This window comes from Triticum aestivum, chromosome 2D (assembly GCF_018294505.1).
Source record: "Triticum aestivum cultivar Chinese Spring chromosome 2D, IWGSC CS RefSeq v2.1, whole genome shotgun sequence".
NCBI classification, from domain to species: domain Eukaryota; kingdom Viridiplantae; phylum Streptophyta; class Magnoliopsida; order Poales; family Poaceae; genus Triticum; species Triticum aestivum.
In genome coordinates this window covers 580,503,846-580,530,638 of record NC_057799.1, presented here as the reverse complement: position 1 = coordinate 580,530,638, position 26,793 = coordinate 580,503,846, and the positions used below count along the sequence as shown (strand labels likewise).

Below are 26,793 nucleotides of genomic sequence, written 5' to 3'. Positions count from 1 at the left end.
TCGAGGAGGAGTGAGGCCAGGGGGGCCAGGGGAGGTAGGGCGTCGCCCTTATCCCTTCCCCGACGAGGACGGCGACAGGGTTCGGTGGCGACCGGCGAGCGCAGTCGCTGGGTCGGGTGAACAGAGAGGAGGGAGGCAACCGGGGGAGATGGGCTGCTGGGTTGGGCCGCCCAGATGACTAAGGCCTAGGGGGGTCAGGGGGGTTTTTCTTTTTCTTTTACTTTTGCTCTTTTCTTTTTACAAAAAAAGCATGGTAATAGTTGGGCTGCCAAAAGGATTTTGTAAAATGTGGGACTTGGCCACATAATTACATTGCAATAGTTAGCACTACCACAAAAAGGTTATGAGGCTTTTGAAATAGTTTGTAATTTTTATAATTTAAAAAAAGCCATTTAAACTATTGTTTTAGTCACTGCTTTAATTGGTTTAGGCCATTTAAACACCTTGCAAAAATGTTGGGTCACCACCAATATTAACAAATGACTATTTGCCACAAGATGAACATTTTAGATTTCCTGTCTGACAAATATGAGTTTTTGACTTTAGATTGGATTTGAATTTGAATCGGTGATTTGGATCAAGTGAAGATTAGCAACGGTAACATGATGACATGGCACCATTAACAGGGTATTACTGTAGCATGACACTGGGGGTGTTACAAATCTCCTCCACTACAAGAAATCTCGTCCCGAGATTTAAGTGCGGAAGTAAAGAGTAACTTCAGGAGAACTGACCCTTATAGGGTTAATTATCTGGTGAACAATTCAGGGAATGTGGCAGAAGTATCTCTCGAGTTGAAACTTAATAAAACACCGAGAGCAAAGTATGAAGGTACAATAGGAAGTTTCAACCGAATGGACAAACGATTGATAGCTGAACAGAGTGTGAGAAAGGGGTTCAGAGCATCGGGAATAGATCATTTCTCGGACGCTGGCTCATGACAACACACAAAGCCAAGAGCAAATGATACTTCGGAACAATGGATATACATGAGAGTCGGGTTCCGATCCTGTGGAACTGTGGGTTATGGGCCCACTATGTGGGTTAAAAGTAGAAAGGGCGCTGACCTCTTGCACGGTCATGATAGCTAGGCATGTCAGAGGATAGCATGTCAGTTATGTTGGCAACAATCATTGGTACCAAGAGCGAGGGACGAAGAGAACCATATTCCTGCTCGTAAAAACGAGGCGGACCAATAGGCAAAGTTCTCGTCCATCGGTGGTTACCAGAATGTTGTCAACGGTAGTAATAGGGTCTTTTACTGACAGAGTTATACATCGAGGTGTCTACATAAGCAGGGGAATAATACTGCTTATATCATATAGATCACAAGAAAGGTTAAACAAAACAATGGAAAGGAAAATGTAATTATACCCGAGTATCAAGAGTATATCTTTCCCATCCATGACAGGACAACAAGTAGATAACCAATTAGGTAAAGGGGCGAGGGAATTAATGATGTTACCCGTACAACGGTGTTTGGATAAATGATCAAGGAACATTTAGCATTATGCTTCCAATGTTCTTAATGATGTTCGGAGTCATGCTTCGGGATAGCATTGACATGGTCATCAGGTAAAGGTCGGACCTTGGGAACACAAAGGATACATCAGGAATTTTTAGAACATCTCATGAAATTTTATCAGGGAAAAGATGAGGAGGTGGCCGATAGGTTAAGCAGCAATCCATCGATATGTCAAAAAGATGTGTTTCCAAAATTTTATATGAACAAGTTTTGTTGGGGGGAAGGCAAGAATGTTGTCGATGATAACCCAAATCATCGAAGGTCAAGGATGGTATTTCTCATCACGAATTCGATTGATATGCTGGAAGAGCTCAGAATGTTGACGAGCACGACACAATTGTCGAGAGATTTCAGGAAGATGTAATCGATCGGCGATGACATTAAGTCAAAGGAATGATGAAGCGAAAAGTTATTGGAACCACGGGTACGACACAAACTTGAAACCAAGCTTGTTGTTCAAGGTGAAATGATATGACGAGGAAGATCGACGTAAGCTTAGCTCATCATCGAAAATTGTGCTCCGGGAAGAAGAACCAGGTAGCACAGTTAAAATTTGGCACGATAATGTTATAGGCGATCAAGCTAGGAATGACTTGAAGGATTATTAAACTCGTAAGCAACGAAAATTACTTAGAGTTATTGAATCGGAGTGCGGAATCGATTCACTTATCGGTGTTCTCGAGTGACTAATAACTCAGAACCCGAGGGAAATCTAAAATCGGTGAGAAGCAATACTAGATGAAGACCCATAAGAAGCAACACAGTTCTTTGATATTCTCGAGATACCGGGGGTAATACTCGAAGGAACATCGAAATAGAGGTTGCAAGGATGTATTGATCTGCAGAAGACAAATTCTTTAACTTGTCCGAGAAATGGAATCAAAGGGGAACAATCATGGTCAAAACCACGGTTGCAAAGGATCAAAACCTAGATATAAGATGATCTTATACCAAGGGGATAATTAATTTTAAGAGAAGCTTCCATGATAAGATCTACATCGTGTCCATGGGCATGAACACAAAGTTGAAGGTCGACTCCCACTTCTTCAATGCATATCATTTCATTTACTTCTCGCTTTCGATGAAGTTGTAGTGTTGAAATGTTATCTGGCAAAACACCAGAAGAGTATGACTCGTGAAAACTCCTGGGTTCACACGGATTAGGGATGGCATAGGTTCAACCCATAGGGGCATCTTAGGAACCTATTCCACAAACTTCAGAAGTAGACAACACAAGCTCGAAAGTAGAGCATGGTTGACAAAAGGAGAGGATACAATTACCAAAGGCATTATGTATCTGGGAAAGAACTTCACGAGGTTCTTTGAATATGAAGGACATTGTCGGATGATAATCCAATAATGGATCCGGCGATCCACAACGGAGCTGATGTGAGTATCGGTACTCAATCAGAGGAAGAAAGAATGCAAGGGCATCGGATTATAGAACATCGGAACAATTCGATGCTTAGATAACAAAGGAATTATGATTTCCAAAATGAAAGATCAGAAGCATACGCTCTGATCAAGGATGGATAAGTTGAATAGACCAGGGGCACAATCGACGGCAAATAGATTGGTTGAGAACCAGCTCATGTTCAAAATGATGTCTGAGCCGGAAAGATAATTTAAAAGGATCAACCGATGATTGCGTGCATTCGCACACATGTTGAATCAATAGGATCAAAATGACGGTGTCAAAGGATACTAATGAATATTGCTAAACATATGGGAAGCATCCATAATGCAAGCAGACAAGTATTTGCAGAGAAATAGCTTGAAGAGGATTCTCGGAAGATCGGATAGTATTTACAAGTATTTTGAAAGGCATATGAACAACTGGGGATGAGCGGACCCCGGTTAAGTGAATTATCCTTAGTGCAAAAAGAAGCTGCAAAGCAGAAGGCACAAGGATTCTCGGAACAACGGAGAGTGCTAGGGGTATCTTGTAACAACATGAGCAACTGGGGATGAAGGTACAAGCGACAAGGAGGTTATTCACGAGGATTACCGGTGGTCAGGAACTGTAAGGCAGTGGGCACAGAGTCTCGAGAAACATCGAGGAGTATCCGCAGAATCTTCTGGCGAAGCAGGCGATCACGGTAATGTCGGGGCTCTCCGGGAGGAAATGGGTACGAGAACCTAATGTCAGAGTTAGTAAAATGTTTAACCTGAATAGAAGAGAGATCAAAATCCCAGAGTATAGATGAGGAATAAAAGATCCTAATACCACCCAATGGCGAAGTGGGACCGTAAGCCACACAACCAAGTTAGTAAAACAGTTTTGGACAACTAGACTCAACTTCGGCCAAGTAGTTGGAAAGGGGGCTACCTATAGGTTGGCTCTGATACCAACTTGTGACGCCCTCGATTCAATCATACACTAATCATACACGCAAATGTGTACGATCAAGATCAAGGACTCACGGGAAGTATCACAACACAACTCTAGACACAAATTAAAATAATACAAGCTTTATATTACAAGCCACGGGCCTCGAGGGCTCTAATACATAAGCTTGAATACACAAGAGTCAGCGGAAGCAACAATATCTGAGTACAGACATGAGTTAGACAAGTTTGCCTTAAGAAGGCTAGCACAAAAGCAACAACGATCGAAAAGGCAAGGCCTCCTGCCTGGGAGCCTCCTAACTACTCTTGGTCGTCAGCGGCCTCCAATGTAGTAGTAGGCACCCTCAGTGTAGTAGCAGTCGTCGTCGAAGGTGGCGTCTGGATCCTGGGCTCCACCATCTGGTTGCATCAACCGGAAAAAAGAAGAAAAGGGGAAAAGGGGGAGCAAAGCAACCGTGAATACTCATCCAAAGTACTCGCAAGCAAGGATCTACACTACATATGCATCGGTATCAATGAAATGGGTTGTATCTGTGGACTGGACTGCAGAATGCCAGAAGAGAAGGGGAAAACCTAGCCTATTGAAGACTAGCATCTTCTGGAAACCACCATCTTGGAGCAACAGGAGGGAGTAGAGTAGCATAAAGTAAAGTAGTAGTAGTGTTATCAACCTCGGCCAGAGATCCTTTCTCGACTTCCTGCGAGAAAGCAATCTCAGAGCCATACTATCCATTTCTCATATCCATGTCTCATCTCAAGTATCCAGTTCTAGTTGTATCGATCGGGATACAACTCCAAGTGTCCGTTACCGTAGGACAGGCTAACGATAGATGTATTCTTCCCTGCAGGGGTGCACCAACTTACCCACCACGCTCGATTAACTCCGGCCGGACACACTTTCCTGGGTCATGCCTGGCCTCGGCCAAACAATACGCCGCAACCCGACCTAGGCTTAATAGAGAGGTCAGCACGCCGGACTAAACCTATGCCCCCAGGGGTCATGGGCCATCTCCCCGGGAACTCCTGCACGTTGCGAACGCGGCCGGTGAGCAGACCTAGCTACCTCCTTCAACAAGGCAGGTGCTTACGCAGTCCAACCCGGCGCGCGCCGCTCAATCACTGACGTCTATTAAGCTTCGGCTGATGTATACGACGCAGAACGCCCATACTATGCCCACATGATGGTTAGTGCTATCAGGCCAGAGGCCCCTCGGATCAAATATCCAAATCGTAGTGGATTAGGAACACGCGGTAACAAGCAGAGACTCACGAAAGATGTGACCCCGTTGCCCCGTCTCGAGGACTTGCGAAAAGAGCTAGGAATGCCCGCCACGCCTCGTAATTATCTCGCGGGCACCCTCCAGGTCAACCCATCTCCACATCACTCGCAAATATGCTCGCGCGGGTACCCCTTAGGGCCGACCCGTCTTTTGTAACAGGGTTCAGTGTAAAGTCATGGTAACCATAGTAACCGTGTGTCTAACACCAAGTGGAAAACCTGAGGAATCACCCTTGACAGATTCCACTCGATGTAATCATCAAGGTGAGCGTAAGAGGAACCACCCCCGAGGTTCACACTTGAGGGGTTGCACGACAGAGTCGTATCGGAAGTGGTTAAGGCAGAATCACCCTCGATGACCACGACCGAATAGCTACACTACAGGGTTAACATCAGAAGTGCTGTAGAGGTCTCACCCTCGGCACTCGATAGTAACCCAGTAGTGTCGAGCAACTAAGGGGAAAGTGATGTGCGGTGCCGGGGCCTGGTCTTCGATCCCGTTGATCGGGTCTTCAATGATGAAGCAGGGGCAACAAGGACAAGGTCGGGGTCACTGATGGATCACTAACCAACCTATATTAAGCAGTTTAGGATAAGCAGGTAGGTAACAAAGAGCAGGTTACAAAAGCAGGCTATGCATCAGAATAGGAGCAAACAATAACAGTAGCAAAATCTAATGCAAGCATGAGAGAATGGAATGGGCGATATCGGGATGATCAAAGGGGGGGCTTGCCTGGTTGCTCTGGCAAGGAGGGGTCGTCGGTGACGTAGTCGATCACAGGGGCAGCATCGGTCTCGGGGTCTACCGGAGAGAAGAGGGGGAAGAAACAGTAAATATAAGGTAAACAAGTGCATAACAGGACAATAGGAAGAGCTAGACGTGTTCTAACGCGGTGCTACACGATGCCGGCGAAGGGGGAAGTCAACCGGGAATGTTTTCCCGGTTCCGGGCCTATGTCAGACAGATGACCGGAGGGGGAAAGTTCCATGTTCAGATAGTTAGAGGCATCTGACAGGTATGTGGGTAGCGTATTCGGGTTCGTCTCGTCGTTCTGAGAAACTTTCATATATAAAACATTTTCATCGGAGTTACGGTTTAATTACTATGATTTTTGCAAGTTTAAAACATATTCTGAAATTATTTATATTAACAGAAACCTATTAATGCATCAGCATGACGTCAGCAGCCAGCTGACCCGTTTGACTAGTCAAACTGACCAATGGGTCCCACCAGTCAGCCACTCTTACGTAACAGAGTTTAATTCAAACTAATCTGGGGTTATTTAGCTACTCGGCCCCACATGTCAGTGACTGGTTAGGTTAACTAATTAGTTCTATTTATAAAAACGTTTAATTAGCCTAATTAACAGAAAGGGGCCACATGTCATACAGAGGGGTGAATAGCAACTGCGTTGACCAGAGTCAACGTGGTCAACTGGGGCGTCGGGGCCCACTGGCAGCCTTACTGGGGCCACGTCGGCGCCAGGTCAGCACGGCGGCCGGAGCAATGCCGGCGACCACAGGGGATGGCGGCGACGCGCGGGATTCGTCCACAGACCATCAAAACGAACGCGGTCGGTCGCGTTCGAACGCGGAGACGAAGCCACGTCGAACGACATCGGCGGGAGCGGTTGAGGCGACCGGGAACGTCGACGGCGACTACCGGGGGCAGCGCCGGACTTCGGGCGAAGGTGGTTTTGGCGCTACGGGGCACGGCTGAGGGCGTTCTTGGGCTCTACGGGACGCTGACAATGCGCCGCATCCAATGGTGCCACCCACGCAAGCCGAAGTGGTCGGAGTTGACCACCACGATGACGGCAGGCGGCTGGCGGAGTGGGAACTCAACGAGACCGGTGCTAGGGACTACTAGAGGGAGAGAGGGAGGGCGTCTCAGGCACGGTGGCTCACAGTGAAGGCGTCGGGGGGTGGCAGCGGGCTCGAGCGAGGTCGGGGCGGTGCTGGGGGCGACGAATCGCCGACGAGCGGTGGCGAGGACCGTTGGGGAAGACGGGATGATGGCGACGCTGATGGGGCTTCCCCGCCTCGTTCCGGTGAGGTAGTCGACGAAGGCGTCGACTGCGTGCCTCCTGGACCTGCTGGCGAGGCGCGGGGTGGGCGGTGGCCGCGGCTACGGCACAGCCATGGCGACGGCGGCGCTCGGTTGAGGTGGGAAGGGGATCTGGAGAGCGAGGGAGAGAAGTGGATCTGGGAGGGGCGTCGAGGAGGAGTGAGGCCAGGGGGGCCAGGGGAGGCAGGGCGTCGCCCTTATCCCTTCCCCAACGGGGACGGCGACAGGGTTCAGTGGCGACCGGCGAGCGCGGTCGCTGGGTCGGGTGAACAGAGAGGAGGGAGGCAACCGGGGGAGATGGGCTGCTGGGTTGGGCCGCCCAGATGACTAAGGCCCAAGGGGTTTTTCTTTTACTTTTGCTCTTTTCTTTTTACAGAAAAAGCATGGTAATAGTTGGGCTGCCAAAAGGATTTTGTAAAATGTGGGACTTGGCCACATAATTACATTGCAATAGTTAGCACTGCCACAAAAAGGTTGTGAGGCTTTTGAAATAGTTTGTAATTTTTATAATTTAAAAAATCCATTTAAACTATTGTTTTAGCCACTGCTTTAATTGGTTTAGGCCATTTAAACACCTTGCAAAAATGTTGGGTCACCACCAATATTAACAAATGACTATTTGCCACAAGATGAACATTTTAGATTTCCTGTCTGACAAATATGAGTTTTTGACTTTAGATTGGATTTGAATTTGAATCGGCGATTTGGGTCAAGTGAAGATTAGCAACAGTAACATGATGACATGGCACCATTAACAGGGTATTACTGTAGCATGACACTGGGGGTGTTACAGTAGGTGAATTCGGAAGCACCCATTTGCCGCCACGTCTCGCAGCCAATTGCCACGACCCACGTGGCACAGCCTCTTATGTGTTTTTTAGGAAACCACCGCATGTGTTTTTTTATAGACAATCTCACGAAGCTTTTAGTAAGTCGTTACAATATTTACAAGGACAAACAAAAGATCACCAAGTTGACCTAACCAAACATAATAGCCAACCTTCTAACGGTGTGTTTGGATGTTCATATTTGGTTGTCTGGATGCGCTCTCTATTCAAGCGTCAAAACCTGGCCCAATGCCGACCAGAAAAGTCAGTGCGTGAATGCACCCTCCCATGATACGAACCCTCGAGGCTCTGATTTCCGCTGAATTTGCCTTTCTCCACTCTCCCGCAAAACATACCGGTTCAGTCTACCGTAAAAAAGAAATCGACAAGAGGCGAGAAGCACGGCGGAGGAGCTGAGACCCGCTTGGCTAGCAAAGGTCGATGCGGGCACTGACGGTGACGTCCTCGCCCTCTCCCCCGTTCACTCCATCGCTCAAGCCCTGGAATTTCTATGCATGTACATGCTAGCTTTTAATCTAATTTGTATTGTGAAGATTTGTAAAGTAAATAGTATATGTTAGCTTTTAATTCAATTTGTTGTGCAGATTTCATTTGATACATATAATATGCAATTCCAATGTTTGCCATGCAAACATGATTTGGAACTGAAGCCTAACTAGGGTTCAATGCTTAAATTCAATGAACAACCAAACAAAACAATTTGTATTGTGCCCATTATAGTTTCCTGGTTGAATTGGTATTCCATCCAATTCAATACGGAGACCTCCAATACAGACATCCAAACAGAGTGTAACGTAAAGCATGCTTCACTAAATTGCGAGCCTCGAAATTCAAACTCCTAAACTAGTGAACAAAATTACATAAAGTAAAAACACTCGAGTGCTATATGGTTTCATGTATTCTAGCTCCATAGTCAGCCGAGTTGTTGTTTGATATCATCAATCACCACCTTGCATAGACGCAATATGGATCCTTCGTAAATTTAGATCATTGGTGAGGACTAGTGCCTCCCGAACAAGTTAATTTAGATTATTAGCGAGGACTAGTGCCTCCCGAACAGGTAGTGCTCAGGGTTGCAAGATCCAGAATGCCTCTGAATAAAAATGCCAAAGCTCCCAAGTAGACACCAGCATGGTCTTGTCTCACCGCTGCAGCAGCTCCAAAATCCGAACTCCTCGCTATCGATGCATCGACATTGATCTTTGTCATGCTCACCGCCAGAGGGAGCCATTGTGTCGATTTTGAGGATGGCGCACGTGTGATGATCACAGTCGGTTTGTCAAATATATGAAGATCTAATATAAAGGCTGCTATAAAATGAGAGGGGACCCTAAAAGATGTCCTCATACATAAGCTTTCCTTCTCGCACCCCACCCCAGAATGCCCATAGGGTAATTAACCATCATGTGCATAAAGTCACCATGGTAGCATTTCATGCATAGCAAAGATCCAGTTGTTTGCATTCGCAACCTGGTTTAGGCACATGTGTTCAACTAACCCCTTCTTAAATAGAGCCCAAACGCCATTGAACAGTCCATCAAAGCATGTCTCCAAGAATCCTCGGTACCGCGTATAACATAGGTGGTTGAGGTGGACATGTTCCTGTGTTAGGCAAGACGCCAACGTCCACGCATAGTTCCTGATGTGTTAGATGGGCGTCATCTTCAAGTCAATTCTCTCGTTAAGTTTTGTACTGTATTCAGGATCATCATATATAAGCAGACTTAACTAGGAAATTGCCGCGAGCTCCTAATCCAGGCTCAGAAGTCGACCACATTCCTTATTTAGAGAGGGATCGCAAATCATCTATTTCCCCCTAATTGAGAAATTGCCGCGAGCTCTTGATCCAGGCCCAGAAATTATCATGAGCTCCCGATCAGTGGCAAATCATCTAATCCCCCCTGACTGACCCCCCACGTCTGGCTTGGGAGCTCATCAACGCGACATCGGCAACTTGGCACGAGCAGTTTGTGTGATCAGTATTCATGTTGATCGATGTAGTTTTCGTAAAGGAACATGGCCGACTTCTGGGTCTGGATCAGGAGCTCGTGTCAATTTCTCAGTTAAGGGGGATTAGATAATTTGCCACGCTTTGCTTTATTAAGGTTCAGATGATTTGCCCCAGGATTGTCTCAATGACCAGTGGCCCTAGCCCCACCCATCAATCTTGGGGGGTAGGGGGGACAAATGATCAAAGTGAAAAGTAAAGTGTGGGTTTGGTGCCGGGGCTAAGATGAGCCCGTGCATGAACAGTAAATCGTAAAAATATCAAAACAATTTCAAAAAATTCTAATTTGTTTTGTGATGCAAGATGCTCAGATGCGAGATACTCGTGCAAAATTTCATGAAGTTTGGACATTCAAGTTGCACGTGGCAAAAAAAAGGTTTGGTGAGAAACATTTGAAAATAGCACCGTTCACGCCCGAATTTTTCTTTTTTGCCTCGCGCTCCTCGTTCAAACTTCACCAAATTTTGCATGAAAATCACACACATGGACATCTTGCTTGCAAAAAAATTCAGAATTTTTTCATATTTTTTCTATTTCTAACCTTGTTTTGAGAAAAAATTTATATTTCTAACCACTGTACTGTTGAGCCCGGGCACTGAAGTGGATATTCGTTGGGCTTTCTCTAAATTTTCGGAGTTCGTTGGGCTTTCTCTAAATTTCCCGCAAAAAAAGAAGTTCGCTGGGCTTAGATCTCACCGAAACGTCCTTACCATTATTGGGCTGGGCCCAGGTTAACTCCGCTGCCGATCCCTAATTCGTTCGGCTGAGCCCAAAGCCTGGCAGCCGGAGGCGAATCGATCGATCGGGCACGCCGTCGCATTTCTTCCATCCTCCCCCGCCCGCCCGGCCGCGCCGCCGTCCGTGCCGGCCGTAGCGTCTCGTCTCGCTCACAGGCTGCGCACCACCGCTTCCCTCAAAGCTCGCTCCACCTCTCGCCACCCAGCGCCGACGCCTTCCTCGGCTGCTCGACGGCGCCCGGCGCTTCCCCGGACCCGAGGCGAGCGGCGGTGCTCGTCAGATCCGCGGGTGCGGCGCCGCCACCGAGGGGAAGGAGACCCTGTGCGTCTCCGCTCTATTGCGGGCGGCTCCCCGTCCCATCTCCTCCGCCGCTCCCCTCCATTGGCTGCCGCGCCGCCAGCGAGCTCAAGGAGACCGGCGGACTGCGGGCAAGGTAATCGTCCGTCATCCCCTTCCCTCGTTCCCCTTCTCATCTTCTGGAGAAGCATCGACGCAACACCCAGGTGGAGAAAGCAATAAAATTTAGAGGAAATGTACATGTTCCGTTTGTTGTTCGTCATATCTCCTGCTAATAATAATACTACCATGGATGCCTGTTTCCTGTCCTTATGAAAAACAATTTTGAACCTGTAGGCTATGTGTGCTGCAATGGCGTTCATGGGGCGGATGGCCGGCAGTCGCATTTTCTCAGAGCTGTGCGGCTCGATCGTGAATCTGAGGATGTACTCTTCGAGGGTGGACTGGAAGCAGCTGCGGCCCATGATTCTAAAGAGGATCAAGAACCGAACAAAGGATTATCCTATCAAGCGAATGATCCCGGTGGCCCAGGAGGTGGTCAGGGCCAGAGAGATTCTCACTGAAGGCGTCTCGATACTCCTCAGAGCTGTCCCTGTACATTCATGCAAGTAAGGGCAACAAGTATGAAATTATTAAGTTTTTGTCTTATCATAGGAGGATACAATACAATAAACTTGGTCTTCTCGTTTGTTGCTGAAAGTTCCTTGCTTTGCATCATTATCCAGTTTAGGTATTGCAAGAAGTCTGAAGAAATGGCAAAACAATTCAACAAAAATAAGTACTATAGAAGATTGGTGTTCATAGGCTAGTGTTATTGTTTCCATATACATTCATGCAAGTAAGCAAGAAATATGAAATTATAAGTGTTTTCCACTTGATCATAGGAGGATAAAATACAATAATAAACTTCGTCTTCTTGTTTGTTGCTGAAAGATCCTTATTTTGGCAGATCATCAGCAAAGGTATTGCTAAGAAGTCTGAGGAAATGGACAGATAATTAAACAGACATACGTAGAATATTAGTGTTCCTAAACTAGTATTGTTGTTGTGTAATGTTGTTGCCAAGTTTGCCTTTTAGTCTGAGTGAATTCCAGTTACTCAAGCAGTCCTCTTTGATTTTCACATTTGTTCTCATTTGTTGATCAGAGTGGACCTTTCTGCATTATTCATTCAGATGTTTTATGTGCTGTCATTTTAATTAGTGATTTATGTTTTGACTCATCCTGTAGGTTTTGTCCTGAAATTCATGTTGGAGCAATGGCACATCAGATGAAATCATGTCACGGTTTCAAACGTATGATCAAGGATCGACCTCACCAATGGGGCCCAGGCGGCTTGAATAACATCCTTGTCCCTGTTGAGGCCTTCCATCAGGAAAACATGTTTCAGGATGAGATAAGGCATGACCAGAGGTTCGACTTCACTCGTGTCCCGGCTGTACTCGAGCTATGTCATCAGGCAGGTGCAGAGCTACCTGAAGGACTCCTATACAGACGTGATGAGCTATGTACGGCAGCTGAAGCTAACAACCAAAATCCTGCCCCTTTGCTATCTTCTGAACTTAGATTGGTAGGTCAAAGAACACTGGAAGCATGGGAAAGGCTCAGATTAGGTGTGACAAAACTCCTATTGGTCTACCCATCCAAAGTGTGCGAGAATTGCTCTGAAGTGCATGTTGGGATATCAGGGCACAAGGCCAGGATGTGTGGAGTATTTAAGTTTGAGGGCTGGCGGGGAAAACACAAGTGGAAGAAGGCTGGAGTGGATGACCTGGTTCCTCAAAAGATTGTGTGGCATCAGCGGCCTCATGACCCACCAATTCTGGTGGACAGTGGGCGAGATTATTATGGTCATGCTCCTGCTGTTGTGGAGCTTTGTGTGCAAGTAGGTGCAAGAGCATCACCAAAATATAATTGCATGATGAAGGAGCATGGCTTGGCACCACCTGTTCAAAGAGACCAGGCCACATAAGAAGTTCATTGCTTAGCTAGGTCTGTGCATGATGACGATGTTATACGGTAGCTGTACATATCAGGTAACAAGAGACCACAAGAGACCCTTTTGGATGTGGAGCGAATCTAGGGTTACTAAAATTGTACTTTTGCAGAATTCATGTGAATCAAATGAGGCAGGTAGCAATCCATTTTGAAGGTTATCTGTGTTACTCAGGACAGTAGGTGAGAAGGAAAACACTGTTCATGTTTACCAATTAGCTGAATTTCCTCTGATGATATCAGGCAATTTCTTTCAGTGGGAGACTTAACTGCATTGTAAATTATCCAGAAGGCCAGAATGGAATATTTGGGCCTTAGTTTGTGCCGGCTCATTGAAAATCGAGGGATGGTAGCTCTGCCTTGCTACTGTAACATCAAGTGTTGTCATTTTTTTTGTGGGAGTTCTTTTTCCAAGGGGATTACTGGACAGTTTGTTCACATTACCTAGATGTCATACCATTACTCTTTTCTGATAGCCCTATGGGCAATTTTGTTATAAGCAAGCTATGTAGAGGGAACTCACTTGCTGCAAGTTGGTACTGTGTGTGAACATCACAAATAACTTATGTACTGCTTTCATAAGCACCCCTTTTTGAAGTGTGATCTGTACACACAACCTAGCTTGGCCCCCTTTTTGTGTACTGATTATTCCAGCCACATTGGCTGATAAGCTGGGTATAAATGAATTTCATGTACATTAAAGCTGAGTGTGTATATGCTTTCCACATGTTTTTTTGTTGTTATTGTAATATATCTGTATCCGCTGAAAAGTACTCCCTTTGTATCAAAATGTAAGATGTTTTTGAGTCTCAGTCTAAACCAAAAAATGTCTTACATTTTGATAAAGAGGGAGTGCTTTGTACTGAGTGGACTCTGTTAGGCATCTTCAATAATTTGTACTGTATGTAATAAGTATGTAAATATGTTTTTCATTTGTTGTATGTCATTCTGGAAACATGTTTCTGCAATGTATGCTTTATCATCTGTTTGGATCAGAGAAGTGTTGCCAGTATCAAATAAGTTTTTCAGGTTGGGTCATACATTAATATGTACTTCCTCCGTTTCTAAGTATAAACCCTTTTAGAGATTTCAGTACGAACTACTTACGGATGTATATAGATGTATTTTAGAGTGTAGATTCACTCATTTTGCTCAATATGTAATTCATATTGGAATATCTAAAAAGGCTTATATTTAGGAACAGAGGGAGTAGTCAGCGTTTTGGTACTATAACCCAGAAAGAGCACAGAGTGGCAATGAGGCATATGTTCTAGACATACTTTAAGCCAAAGACCAGATATGATTTTTTTTGAGATGGTGTTTCTGTGTTAATTTTGCTCTAAGGAGGTTTTGAAAGGGGTGATACGACCAAGCTGTTTGATAGATGTGTTTTGCTGTGAAGTCTTTTTTAACCTTATCTTTTACCGTTGATTTTTTGTGTCTAATGTCTTGCTTTCATTGTGCTAAGTAAATTGCAAGATATATGCGTTCCTTGTGACGCGGTGTCTGCCTCACCTGATAGGCAAAAGTTTGGCAAAATAACACTTCTGTGCTATGCCTTTTTGTTAAGAAGAAACCACACTTTCATTTACAGATATATGCTTCCGTTGGAAAGCAAGGCAAACAACCGAAGGCTCCTCCTTACAAGAACTACTCGCCGAACATAGAACAATCATCAACCCTGCCTATGGGCTCCTTACAAGACAAAGGTTGCCACGCAACACCCCTTGCAAAAACAGTCCTTGTTGATTTTATAACTAGCACAGTTCACACTGTTGTTTCAAAGTATAGCTCTACATAGATTCATACCAGCATTGAGAAGGTATTTAAAAGTCTACCGGAAATATTGTGTACAATAAAATGACTCTTGACAACGTTATAGAGAATATAGTAATGTACAAGTGCCTGAGCAGAAACTCTCGGGGAACTCCTGAACCGACACTGAAAACCTCTAGTTAAGGAGCCAACCAGCATCTACAATCCATGCATGGACCAACAACTCAATGTGCAGGATTAAGGTCACTGGTCTTTGCTGGTGAAACGGCAGATCGACCAAGAGAACACAAACTAATTCTGCTATGAACACTGACACACAAAAGAGTTACATTCAGCAATAACAAAAAGGAGGGATAAGAGATCGCTAGTGCTTGCTTCAACTAGGTGCAACCATGATTATTCATGGGGAAATTCCGCACAGTTTTGACTATTAATAGGTTGATATTGCAACAGCTCAGCATCTACGATTTTGACTCTGCTATCCGTCATAACAGGCCAGAACAATTCAAGATTTCAGCGAGCCATCTCTTTCTTACAAATAACTGAAGGACTACAATGAAGCCTCAAGAGAATCTAACAGAACACATCCCTGCAGTTAACCACTTCCATCAAGCTGGCCATGGGATAGAAGGTGTGACATGTATTGCTGAAAACACACGGTAAGCAATTGATGTAAGACTTGCAAAGCACACAGGGAGAAAACCCCAGAACAAGGAGCAGAACTGTTTTCAAATTTGTATCTGCAAGTATTAAGAAACTTACAGCATGGTAAGCATATGGTGGTTTGCCTTGCCGGTCAAAATGCTTTGCCATGATGGAGAATTCTATTGGACCCCAGTCGTCTATTTCGAAACAATTACCCAACGCAGCCTTGTAAAGCTGCAAACAGACAAAAGAAATCAGGTACCGCTTCCCTTAAGCAAGTCAACTCGATTAAATTAGTAAACAAAACAACAACTTTGTTGCATTTGCTGCTTACTGCTCAGATTTAACAAAAAATCTGACATGATTAACCACAAATGCTCTTTTCGGTTTTCATACCTTTGCAGTATCAGTCAGCAGGTCAGTACCAGAAGGGTAGGCGGCATAATACTGATCAGCCCTCGAAATGCCAGCCCTTGTCCTACAATAAGTTGGGCAGGAGAGAAGAATGTTGGCAGGTAAGAATAAGAAGTGGCAAGACACTGCAGGTCTGTAAAGAAGGGCAATTCGGCAGGGACATACGTATTGCTTGTGTAAGCATAGGTGACCAGGGTAGTGAACGAATAGAATCCAGCATAAGACGCCAGTCGCCTAAACTTCTGAATCTTTAAGACATCCTTGCATAGATACAAAATATCCATCTCACAGCAGCTTGACCCTGGTGTTAGAGAAATGACAAATCAGTTGGGGACAAACACAGTTCTAAGCAGTCAGCACAACGCAGCCATCAGCAAGCAAAATTCACTATCTGAGAGTGCTTCTGCATACTACAAATACCTTGCTGATTGCTGATGACCCTCACATAGTTAACATAACCAGCTGTCATGGAAGCTAACTACAGAAGGCAAAAACATATTGCGTCCACATAGGCTTGACATATTAAAACGAGTAAGAACAATGCAAGTTCAGATTTTTGAGCATCCACGAGGGAAAACAATACCTGGAGACCATGTAATTTAACAAAAGGGAATGCCTAACAGCTAAGGTTGACCGTCATTTTACAGGGAAACATCACTCGCTATATAATCAGATCCAGCAAACAATCAGGGAAAAGTACAACAAAGTCGGGACCCGGAGCTACGCGGGCGACAACCAATCAGATCTCCGCCGTTTCCAGCACAGATTAGGGGGATTTTTCCGGCAGGAGGGGGCACACCTTGTAATCGCGGACGAGCAGAGTGGCAGGGATGAAGACGCCGAAGAGGAGGGAAGCGCTTGCTGCTTTCACCCTGGAATCCTGCGCCACTGCGGTGTTGCCTGACGCCGGAGACCAGCACCTGGCACGAACTGCCACGAGGTCAGGAGGTCCGAGGTCGCCGCCTTGCGCACCTGGCGGCTGGCCCCGTGAAGGCTAGGGCTCGCAACATTGCAGAAACCTATCCTCTCGGACGCTCATAACTGGCGAACGTTTGCCAGCAAGGATGACACATTCGAACATTTTAGGTGGCATTTTTAGTTTTGAGGGAGTGGCAGTTTCTTCTGAATGCCATGTCAGTTTCTTCAGGGAAGGAGTTTTTCGTTTAAAAACTACCATCGTTTGTTTTTTCTTCTCAACTAAAATTGTCGTCAAATGACGTTCGCTTGCCACCCTTCTCCCAGCGAACGTCAGCTGGGTAATATTACCGGTCTGATATTAGTTTACAGAGGGGGTACTATCTAGATGACATGTGACTGTTTCTTTCCGCAATTGACTTGAAACCTATGGGCTATGGCCGATCGTAAACATTAAGGGGAAGGGTTGGTTACAATGCAAAGGGCACACAATTGTGGAGGCGGTCATGAGCAAATCCAGTGGCGACACCGATCAAGTCTATATGTCAAATTTACAGCGGAGATACAGGGTTGGAGTCAGTGGTGGAGCTAGCATTTGACATCATGGTGGTCCGCCTAAATTTTCTTTTACCACATCTAGTATATCGTTTCCCTATCTTCATAGCATGCTTGTGATTTTTACCCTAAAAAAATATGCATGTGTTTTTTTTTTGTTTTTTTGCAATATCACCTGTCCTCTTCATTCTTTAATAATTATGCAATAAGAGTTTACTTTCTATCAATCACAATGACACAATTGAACAGAAATTGACCGGTTCATTTTCATGTATTTTACTGGACAGTGCACAACACAACAAATAGCCAGCAATGAAGCAAACCCTAAATCAAAAATTGGGGAATTGGGAAATGGTACCTCAAATCAGACCGAGCCTAGTGCCACAGTGCAGACTGGGCGGTGGGCGATTGCCGCCGGCTTGCAGGGGTGCCAGGCGGCTGGGGCAGGGCACTTGGGTAGCAGGGTCGCCGCCGGGGGCAGTGGCGCAGCTGGCGCGAGGGCGCTACCGAGAGGCAGGTGCGGAGGAGCCTCCTAGGCGGTTGGGCGGCCGGCGACCGGGGAGGGCGGCGACGCAGGGAGAGGCGGGGATGGGGCAGCCGGCGGCTGGGCGTCGGGCCGGGGAAGACGGCTGTGCGTGGTGTCTGGTCTGGCGTGGGTTATTTTGGGTCAAGCCGCAAAGTGTTGTTGGGCCAATTTCTTTCCTTCTATGATACGTATATATAGGCCGGAATGAAATCTGAGGGTGGGCCGCGGTCCACTTTGTGGGGTACGCTCGGAGGCAATTGATCCATGAAGGAATACACCAAAGTCCGCTAAATCCTATTTGGCGCCTTAAGCGCCCGTTTTAGTTGTTCCCGCAATCGGGCGCATAACCCCCTCTCCTCGCGTCGCGTTTTTGGGCCTGGCCCGTTTTGCTTCCCGCAAAAATCGCGAAGCAAAAGAAGCCTAATGTGGTTACGTGCATCTTTCTTGTTCTTTTCTTCCTTGTCTTTTCTTTTTTCATTTTTCCTTTTTCTTTTTTCCATTTTCCGTTTTTCTTTTTTCTCTTTCTTCCTGGGTTTGATGCAAAATCTATGAACTTTTTCTCAAATTCGATGAAATTTATATTTCAAATTTTGGTGAACTTTTTCTCAAATTCGATGAACTTTTTTTTAAAATCGATGAACTTTTTTAAAATCTCGATGAACTTTTTTGAATCTCGATGAACTTTTTTCAAACTCGGTGAACTTTTTTCAAACTCGATGAACAGTTTTTGAGCTCGATGAACTTTTTCTCAAACTCGATGAACTTTTTTGAAGCTCGATGAACTTTTTCTCAAACTCGATGAACTTTTTTGAAACATGATGATTTTTTTTTCAAATTCAATGAACTTATTTTTAAAGTCGATGAACTTTTTTCTAAGACAAGAGTACATACAGTAGCAAACCGGTTTTTTCTAAGAAAAATAGTCTGTACTGTAGCAGTTTTTAGAATGAAGAAAAAAAGATCAAGCGGGAGCCAGCGATCGAGCGGGCAGCGATAGCCAGCGATCAAGCGAGCGGCAGCAGCCAGCGTTCGCTGCTGGGCCAGGCCCATGCTAGTGACACGGTGGGCGCTGGAATCGCCAGCGGACGCTGAAGGCGCCAAGGAGGAGCTCTCCCAAAGTCCCTATGACACACTCGGAGGCAATTGATCCATGAAGGAATACACCAAAGTCCCTATGACATACACAGGTTTGTTCTCAATTTCTTAGTTGAGCTGGACCAATTGAATCCGGAGTCACAACCACAATTGAGGATAACCCACAGTAACCTTGTCAAGATTTCATGTGGATGCCACCAGCGGAAGGATTAGTAAAAATCAATGTTGATGCCGGAGTATCTACGGATCAAAATGTGGGTACGGCAGCTGCTGTGTGTCGAGCTCGTGATGGAACTTTTTTGGGCTCATCTTTGCTGGTCATTCATGGCATGATAGACCCTACAACGCTTGGGGCGATTGCGTGCAGAGAGGGGATGTCCCTAGCGCAGGATCTTGGAATGGATCGCCTTCAAATCTCTTCAGATTGTAAGCAGGTGGTGCATCATATGCATCAAAGAGTCGGAGGAGACTACGGTACTATTATTGGAGAGATCTTACAGACATCTATGCTTTTTTCGTTGTGTAATTTTTCTTTTAAACCTCGAGAGTTGAATTATGAGGCTCATAGGCTTGCTAGGTTTGGTGTTTCTCTCCCTGTAGGGAGGCATTTGTGGTTGGGTTCTTCGCATGACCCGATTGTAATTCCTATGAACATTTTAGCTAATAAATAAAGGCCTAACAAGCTTTTCTCAAAAAAAAAGGAGAGAGACTCATGCCTGTAACTGGAGGAATGGTAGTGACTGCCATTGTGTCAATACAAGGTGGCATGACTGCGGCTCTAGCCCGCGAGCGAGGGGCGATTGAGCAGACTAAAAGGGTGGATCGCTAGAAGAAGATGGTATGAAAGATTGATTTGAGTGGGCTCTCATTCTCCCCTTTCTCTCTACTCCTCCCCTTTCCCTTAAGAGTCTCCTCCTTCTCCCTGACTCCCTCTACTTCGACAACTTTGTTGTCCGGAGTGGGATGGGAGGGGATCTCGGTTGGTCGTGAATATGGTAGATATAGGGATGTAAAGGCCTTGGGGTTACCTTTTTTTGTTAGAGAGCTCGTCAATGGAGTGGGCGGGCCGCCTAGCGGTCGGTCTCCTACTGTTGCTTCCATCCATGGTGGAGGTCGGCTGCTTGTGGTGTCATGGTGGATTGGGCTCTTTGCAACATCAATGACCTTGGTGGGCACTTGGATCTACCCGACATGTCCTCTCAGTTTCCTTTGCTATCGAGGTGGTAGACGGAGAATCGAGACGAGGATGAATTTGTTGGATATGGCGTTCCAATGGGTGTTCACGCTTGCTATGGTGATATTGATCTTCTCAATCACGCGCGCCCGCATGTGCCGTCGTCGTTGGCTCCTACCACATTCTAAGCCCGACATTTGTCGACAGTCCCTACTCCCTCTTGAGAATGAGTCTGGATCCTACCACCATCTGAAGGCAGGAGGTCGTCGGCCCCGGGAACAACCACAAGCAGATCGAAGATGTAGCACACATAGACCAACACCGACATCAGAGATCATCTTGCAACCGCACCAGTGTTGGACGCATCGAATTTGGACGGGTCAGGCCCAAATCCTCGACCTCTTCAACTACCATTGACGCCGGCACATGCCTCTCGTCGAGCCTCCAGAGACACCCCATCACGTCGCCTCCTGCTACATGCACTGCCACGTGCTGGAACTACCCACGCCTCGCGCCCACCGGTGCCCCTCCGCCGTGAGAAGATATCCGCCGACACCGTTGGCAGCACGTCCTTTGCCCGGTGGCGTCATCCGACGACGGCAAGGAAGAGAAAGGGGAGATCAAGTGTTGTGGTGGCTCGATTTGGTCGCCTCCCGAGCCGCCCAAACGCAAGCAACATGGGAGCCGATAGGAACAACTGTTTTCGTGCTATGGCATTGATGGACATCGATGGCAGAATGAGTGTCTTGTGCCCATGTGATGCCATAAGAGCATCTCCAGGGGCAAATGTTAAATTCCAACTTTCATATGTCCGCAGACATGTCTGACAACGATGGGTTGAGCCTAAAAAAGGGCAAGTGTCAAATTTTATCCCTTATATGTCGGTGGACTTGTCAATGGATGGCAACGATTTGTTCCCCATTTTAAATTGTTCAGCCACATGCATATGATTGGGTAGAGAGAGAGGGCGGGGAAAAAAATAGAGATAAATTGGTATATGATGGGCCAGAACTGACACAACGGGCATATACAAACAACCCCCATCTTTCTTTTACATACGAAGGCGGGTTTCGGGAAGTCTGAACTGTCAAGACATATAAGGCATGTTTTTTTTTTGTCTGCAATGTATGCGGACAATGCGCCCGAAGACATGAAGAAGGTTTGGGGAGTGTCTTTTGCTCCATTTATTTATTTACAATCGAGATGCTCTAATAGCTAGTTTATGGCATTTGCATTTAGTTGTTGACCATCCTGTATTTTTGGGTAGCTCATCTCTTATACACATTTTATTTAAAATCCGTCTTATGGTGAAAATAAAAGAAAATTTAAGTCCTGTGTGTACATAGTCCATTGCAAACTGAAATCTCTGAGCTCCAAGTCTGACACATGAATTATCAAAGGATGCATAATCTGGTGTTTTTGCAGTGAAAAAACTAGCTTTAAATACACTGGCTGAACTGAATCGGCATCAAAGGGCTCGTCCCACATGGTATTCGGCATCATGGCATTTTGTCGATCACCTTGTGATGTAAGCAGTGAAATCATCTAGGTCCTTGCGCGACGAGCCGCCGTCCACCATGGAAGCGCGGACGGCATCCCCGATCACCCTCGCCCCTTGCCGCACGGCCATTCCTTTGTCAGAGAGCATGGCCTCCTCGATTACTTCCTGGATGGCCTTCGCCGTGATCACCTCGCTGTGCTTCTCCCATGGACGCACGAGGATGCCGGCCTTGAGGTAGTTGCAGACAAGCTCCGTGTCCCACGGCTGGTCGCAGTGCATGGGCCAGGCGAGAATCGGCTGGCCGTGGCTCAGACTCTCCATGGTCGAGTTCCAGCCGCAGTGACTCATGAACGCCGCCGTGGCGCTGTGCGCTAGGATCTCCAGCTGCGGTGCCCACCCGGTGATCACCAGCCCCGTCCCTTGGGTGTCCTTGGTGAACTCTGGCAGCATCTTCTCGTGGCGGCTCTCGCCGGCCTCCGCGAATATGTCGCCGCGGTCGGCGTCGCGCAGCACCCAGATGAACCGTTGTCTGCTGCCGCGCAGTGCTGCCGCGAGCTCCTCGATTTGCTCGTCGCGCAGAGACGACGTGGTGCCGAAGGACACGTAGAGCACCGACGCCGGGGGCTGCTTATCGAGCCAGTTCAGGCACTCGTGCCGCTGCTTGCTCTGCTCCAACACGCTGGCGTGGAGCAGCGGGTTTAACGGCCCGACGGCGAACAGCTTCTTGCCGTCGGCGGCCAGGTGGCCAGCGACAGCGTCGATGAAATCACCCTCGAGAGCGCGGCATGTGTTTGCCAGGATGCCGGCGCCAGGCGAGATCTCTTTCGACGGCCTGGCCCGGCTGGCGCACTCCAGGAACTCCTTGGTCGCACAGTGCTCGACGGGGGTGAAGACCAGGCCGTTCTCACGCAGTAGCTGGTGGTTAGCGTCCATTCTTCCAAGAAGCATCGACAAGGCCAGGCAGTGCAGCCCGAACGCCTCGCCGTTGGGCAGCCGCGCCGCCTCCTCGGAGGCGAAGGCGTTGATGCGGTCGTGCACCACGACTACGCGGCGGCAAGAGCCGGAGAGCGTGTCGAGGAGAGCCGCGAGCGGAGCGCGCGCGCCGGCGATGTAGGCGTTGAACATGGGCATGAGGTGGGAGGGGAATGGCGAGTCGGCGGTGGGGTCCGGAGGCGGGGAGACGTAGCCGGAGATGCGGAGGTCGTGGAACTGGACGGACTGGAGCGCCTCGTCGGCCCAGCCGTGCACGCGCGCGCGCGCCTGCCGGATGTGCTGCGCGGGCGCGGCGTAGTGCACGTCCAGGCCTCGCGACGCGAGCTGCAGCGACAGGTGCAGCAGCTGGTTGAGGTGGCCCTGCGCCGGGAACGGCACCGCCACGACGGCCACAGAATCCATTGCGCGCTTCTCTGTCCCCATCAGCGTTCTGTGGTGCTGACTGCTGAGTGGCCGATGAGACTGAACTGCACTACGGCACGTTATATGTAGGTGGCAGTGAAGAAACCAGAGGCCAACGCAGGTCACAGCGGAAGCTTCCTGGCGAAGCTTACATGTTCGGAGCAAATCTCGGGTGACACTCCAAATCTCCTGTAATTTGGCAACCCGTCCCAAAATAAGTGACTCAATTTTAGTACTACGTATCTCTCAGGATCGGAGGTGACTCGCAGATTAATACACTTACCAAGTCCATCTTCCACGAAATGCCTATCGTCATGGCTCATGTCATGGCAATCGCCGGGTCGCAGTTCCCAGATTTATACACAAAAATCATGCAAGTAGACGAGTTGAGGACTTGGCCTGTCAATTATGAAGTAGTTAGTTGTTGCGTCACTGGTTTCCTTCGATCAATTCAAGAGGAAGGAAAACGTTTTCGTCCATATTGTCGCAGTACACCTCCACATGACTCATGTTTCTGGAGACTAAATAAGGACACCCGCAGTGTTTTTAAACTGTTAATAATGAAATGAAACTCGATGAGCCTCTGTCAAATTGCTTTTGCATGCCATCTACCATATGCCCTAGCTAGCTCACATTATCTACCACCCAGAAATCATCCTTGGTTGCTTGGAACTTTAGAAGGAAGAAGGAGAAAGAAGGAAGCAAGAATAGGGAGAGAGACTTCCATGTCGGATCTAATTCGTTTGAGGAGCTAAGTTTGAGGGTTCGATTAGCTACACATTTTTTTTAACTCCTCAAATTTGGGGAGTTAGAGTGAGGAGGTGTTAGGGGAGTTAAACTTCGTGGGTTTGGTTAGAGATGCCCTTAAAAGTGGGTGCTCCTATGTAGGACGTTGTGTGCGTCAGTTCGCTGTTCACTCACACAAGCGCCCTCTAACCGGGCTGACCCATCGGCGGGAAACGGTAGCAAGCGGGAAATATAGTGTTTTTTTCCAGCAGTTTATTTTGGTTTTCAGTTAGTTTCTCCACCAGTTTCCCAAATAACATAAAAAGGTTAAACAAACATTTTTTAAAACAATTGTTTTTTAAACAATCAAGAACATTTTATGAAAAAACGTGATCATTTTTTAAATATTTCTGAACAATTTTTTCGAGAGAATGCAAACATTTTATAAAAATATTTGTGAACAATTTTTGAAAAAAATGCAATTATTATTAGAACTTTGCACCTTTTTTGAAATTTCAAATATTTTTTAGAACTTTAAAACTTTTTAATAATGCAAACATGCCTTCAATTGTTTTTTTAATAATGCAAATGTTATCCAAAATTCTATGTTTTTTCAATTGAATAGTTTTAAGAAAGGAAAAATTCCTGAAAATTTTGAACTTTGTTTTAAAACTCAAATATTGTTAAGCATCATTAAAAATTCCAAACCAAATTTAAATTTTCAAACATTTTTTAAAGTTGAAACATTTGGAATTTTTGTTTTAAAAAATTAAAATAAAATATAAAAATATACGTAAAGAAAAACACGAAAAAACCAAGCCAGAACCTGCCAAAGGGTTCCCAAAACTAGCAAATATGTACAATGTATAAAAGCTTAAATGAATCGGCTCATCTCACCTCACTTCGCTTGACTTCAATGCATTTAGTCGTCGGTTTGATGCACCGATTGTTAAATAGGAAATGCCATTAGAAGAACCACCTCGTTCAAAAGAGAACATGATTTTTTATATATATTCACTGTCTCGGTCAGTTGGCATGGCTAGAATTTGCTGGTCAAATAGACCCTCCATGGGGGTGTGGACAAACTGAAATTTCCAAAGAAACATCAAAATTATTTTAGTCGGGTAAATTAAGGTAAACTGGCTATATCATCAAGAGAACTCACAAAACACTTATATATCTTCCAAAAGAAACCAGAGCATGCCATATATATCTGAAAAAATTAACTCCAAAGGAACACTTGACACACTAGTTGGGCTAGGATCCGGACGCTGGCTTTTGGCTTTTGACATGCAACACAAAGAAGGCTCATGATCTTTTGGCTTTTGCGAGGTAAAAGGGAGTTTTATTCCATCAATTCAGAGTTACAATCAGCTAGCCAAAGATCAGCAATGCACGAAGGATCTATGTGTAGCCAACAAGCAGTGCTACAATCAATTCTACCATGATTTGCTAGGCTATCTGCCACTATATTTCGATCATGAGTAGTTTTCTGGGGAGCAAACTCCCTACCTACTAGCAAGATTCTGATTTCTTCAGAAGATAGGGTAGTCACACCGTTGAAGAATCCGATTGTGCCACTATCGGAAGATCGGTGTGTTGGATAGTGGATAGTCGGTGTGATCCCTTCCATAAGCGCATGCACCTCAGCCTCAAGAGCATTGCTACAATGGAACAAGAGGCGGTATGCAACACAGATCGTGCTCCCATCACCTCTCCTCACAATCATACCCGAGCCGGCAGACCCGTCCTTAGCCGAGTAGAACCCAACCACCGAGAGGGCCAGCTGGCCAGGAAGATGGTTTCGTCTTCCGAGTTTTTATAGCTGGAGTTGACCAAAACTCTTCATTTAGCATTTTACATTTGATTATTTCCACCGTAATGAATTTGCTCGCATGGAGAAATAGACTTGTAGTAGCTATCAGGAATCAATTGCTACCGGAGAAACAATAGTGACATCGACAACATCCGGTCTTGCCAAATGCGCAAAATCAACAAGATACACCAGTCAAGATGTTCAACAACCACATTTCTTGAAATTATGTGTTTTTTAAATTGAATAGTTTTAGAAAAGGAATGCATTTTTTCAAAATTCCGAACTCTATTTAAAAACTCAAGCATTTTTTACATTTTTTAAAATTCCAAACAAAAATCAAGTTTACAATTTTTTTGATTTTTTAAAAGACAGGTAAAAAACACACGAAAAAGCTGAACCTAAACCTTGAGAGGGTTCCCAAAACCACAAATATTTATAAAAACATAAATGGGTTGGCTCAAGTCACCTCCCTTCGCTCCACTCTTGTGCATTTCGTCGACTATTTGAAGCACCGAGCATCAAATAGGAAATGTAAGTACCACCTCGTTCAAAAGAGAACATAATTTTTTATGTTCACCGTCTAAGCTAGTTTGCATGGCTAGAAATAGGGCCGGTCCATGGGATTACGCGGGCGTGGGGTGAAGCTAGAATCCAGTTTTCCATATTTTTTCTTTGTCTGTTTGCCATAAAAGAATTATTTGGCCACTATCCACTGATTGACACATTATTCATGTGCATTTAGTTACAACATTATCATTGTTATTACGCTATTTCTTACTCTATTGTGGGTGGTTGAAATCGTCCTAGTTAATCCAAAAAAATTAACCACTTGGCTCTCAGATTTATCTATATTGCATATTGATGTGTTTTGAAATTTCATTATAAGTGTGACCACTTATGTTAAATGCCGAATCCGCGAGAACTATATCTCGCTTATAGTGAGTTGAAAGGAGCTTTCGCCCAAAGGAATCTTCTATGTGCTATAGTACTGGACCAACCCATATGCATGCAGTTGTCATGTTCGCTTGCTCGCGATCACTTAGTTGGTTGGATCAGGTTTTCTTTATTTATTTATTTCAGTTTTTTTCTTTGTTATACTTCGGTTTTTTCCCACCGGTTTTCTGAGGTTTTCCTTTTTTTTTTGTTATA

At 45.9% G+C, this 26,793-nt stretch overlaps 3 protein-coding genes across 8 annotated transcripts; 1 reads left to right on the top strand and 2 right to left on the bottom strand.

Moving 5' to 3' along the window:
- Positions 1–10,859: 10,859 nt before the first annotated feature.
- On the top strand, positions 10,860–13,902 carry LOC123054670 (APO protein 4, mitochondrial). 4 transcript variants are annotated; one of them, XR_006426290.1, is made up of 5 exons: positions 10,860–11,248; positions 11,449–11,720; positions 12,342–13,147; positions 13,220–13,289; positions 13,364–13,902. XR_006426290.1 is itself a non-coding variant. In XM_044478485.1 (3 exons), the coding sequence occupies exons 2-3, from the start codon at positions 11,452–11,454 to the stop codon at positions 13,081–13,083; spliced, it is 1,011 nt and encodes a 336-aa protein (XP_044334420.1). In that variant the 5' UTR covers positions 10,860–11,248; positions 11,449–11,451; the 3' UTR covers positions 13,084–13,895. The 4 variants fall into 4 exon arrangements, 1 of the variants encoding a protein (XP_044334420.1); XR_006426289.1 differs by having other exon boundaries at positions 13,220–13,901; XR_006426288.1 differs by having other exon boundaries at positions 12,342–13,289; positions 13,364–13,900.
- Positions 13,903–14,884: 982 nt separating this feature from the next.
- LOC123054668 (uncharacterized) lies at positions 14,885–18,094 on the bottom strand. 3 transcript variants are annotated; one of them, XM_044478484.1, is made up of 6 exons: positions 17,770–18,094; positions 16,741–16,871; positions 16,107–16,242; positions 15,924–16,005; positions 15,645–15,761; positions 14,885–15,528 (listed from the first exon to the last, which is right to left on the bottom strand). In XM_044478484.1, the coding sequence occupies exons 3-6, from the start codon at positions 16,223–16,225 to the stop codon at positions 15,478–15,480; spliced, it is 369 nt and encodes a 122-aa protein (XP_044334419.1). In that variant the 5' UTR covers positions 16,226–16,242; positions 16,741–16,871; positions 17,770–18,094; the 3' UTR covers positions 14,885–15,477. The 3 variants fall into 3 exon arrangements, with proteins under 3 accessions (XP_044334419.1, XP_044334417.1, XP_044334418.1); XM_044478482.1 differs by lacking the exon at positions 16,741–16,871; XM_044478483.1 differs by lacking the exon at positions 17,770–18,094 and having other exon boundaries at positions 16,741–16,920.
- A 3,455-nt stretch (positions 18,095–21,549) lies between these two features.
- Positions 21,550–23,430, bottom strand: LOC123050132 (cis-zeatin O-glucosyltransferase 2). The gene is made up of 2 exons (XM_044472971.1): positions 23,386–23,430; positions 21,550–23,291 (listed from the first exon to the last, which is right to left on the bottom strand). Exons 1-2 carry the CDS (start codon positions 23,416–23,418, stop codon positions 21,723–21,725), a joined length of 1,602 nt encoding a protein of 533 aa, XP_044328906.1. The 5' UTR covers positions 23,419–23,430; the 3' UTR covers positions 21,550–21,722.
- Positions 23,431–26,793: the final 3,363 nt, after the last annotated feature.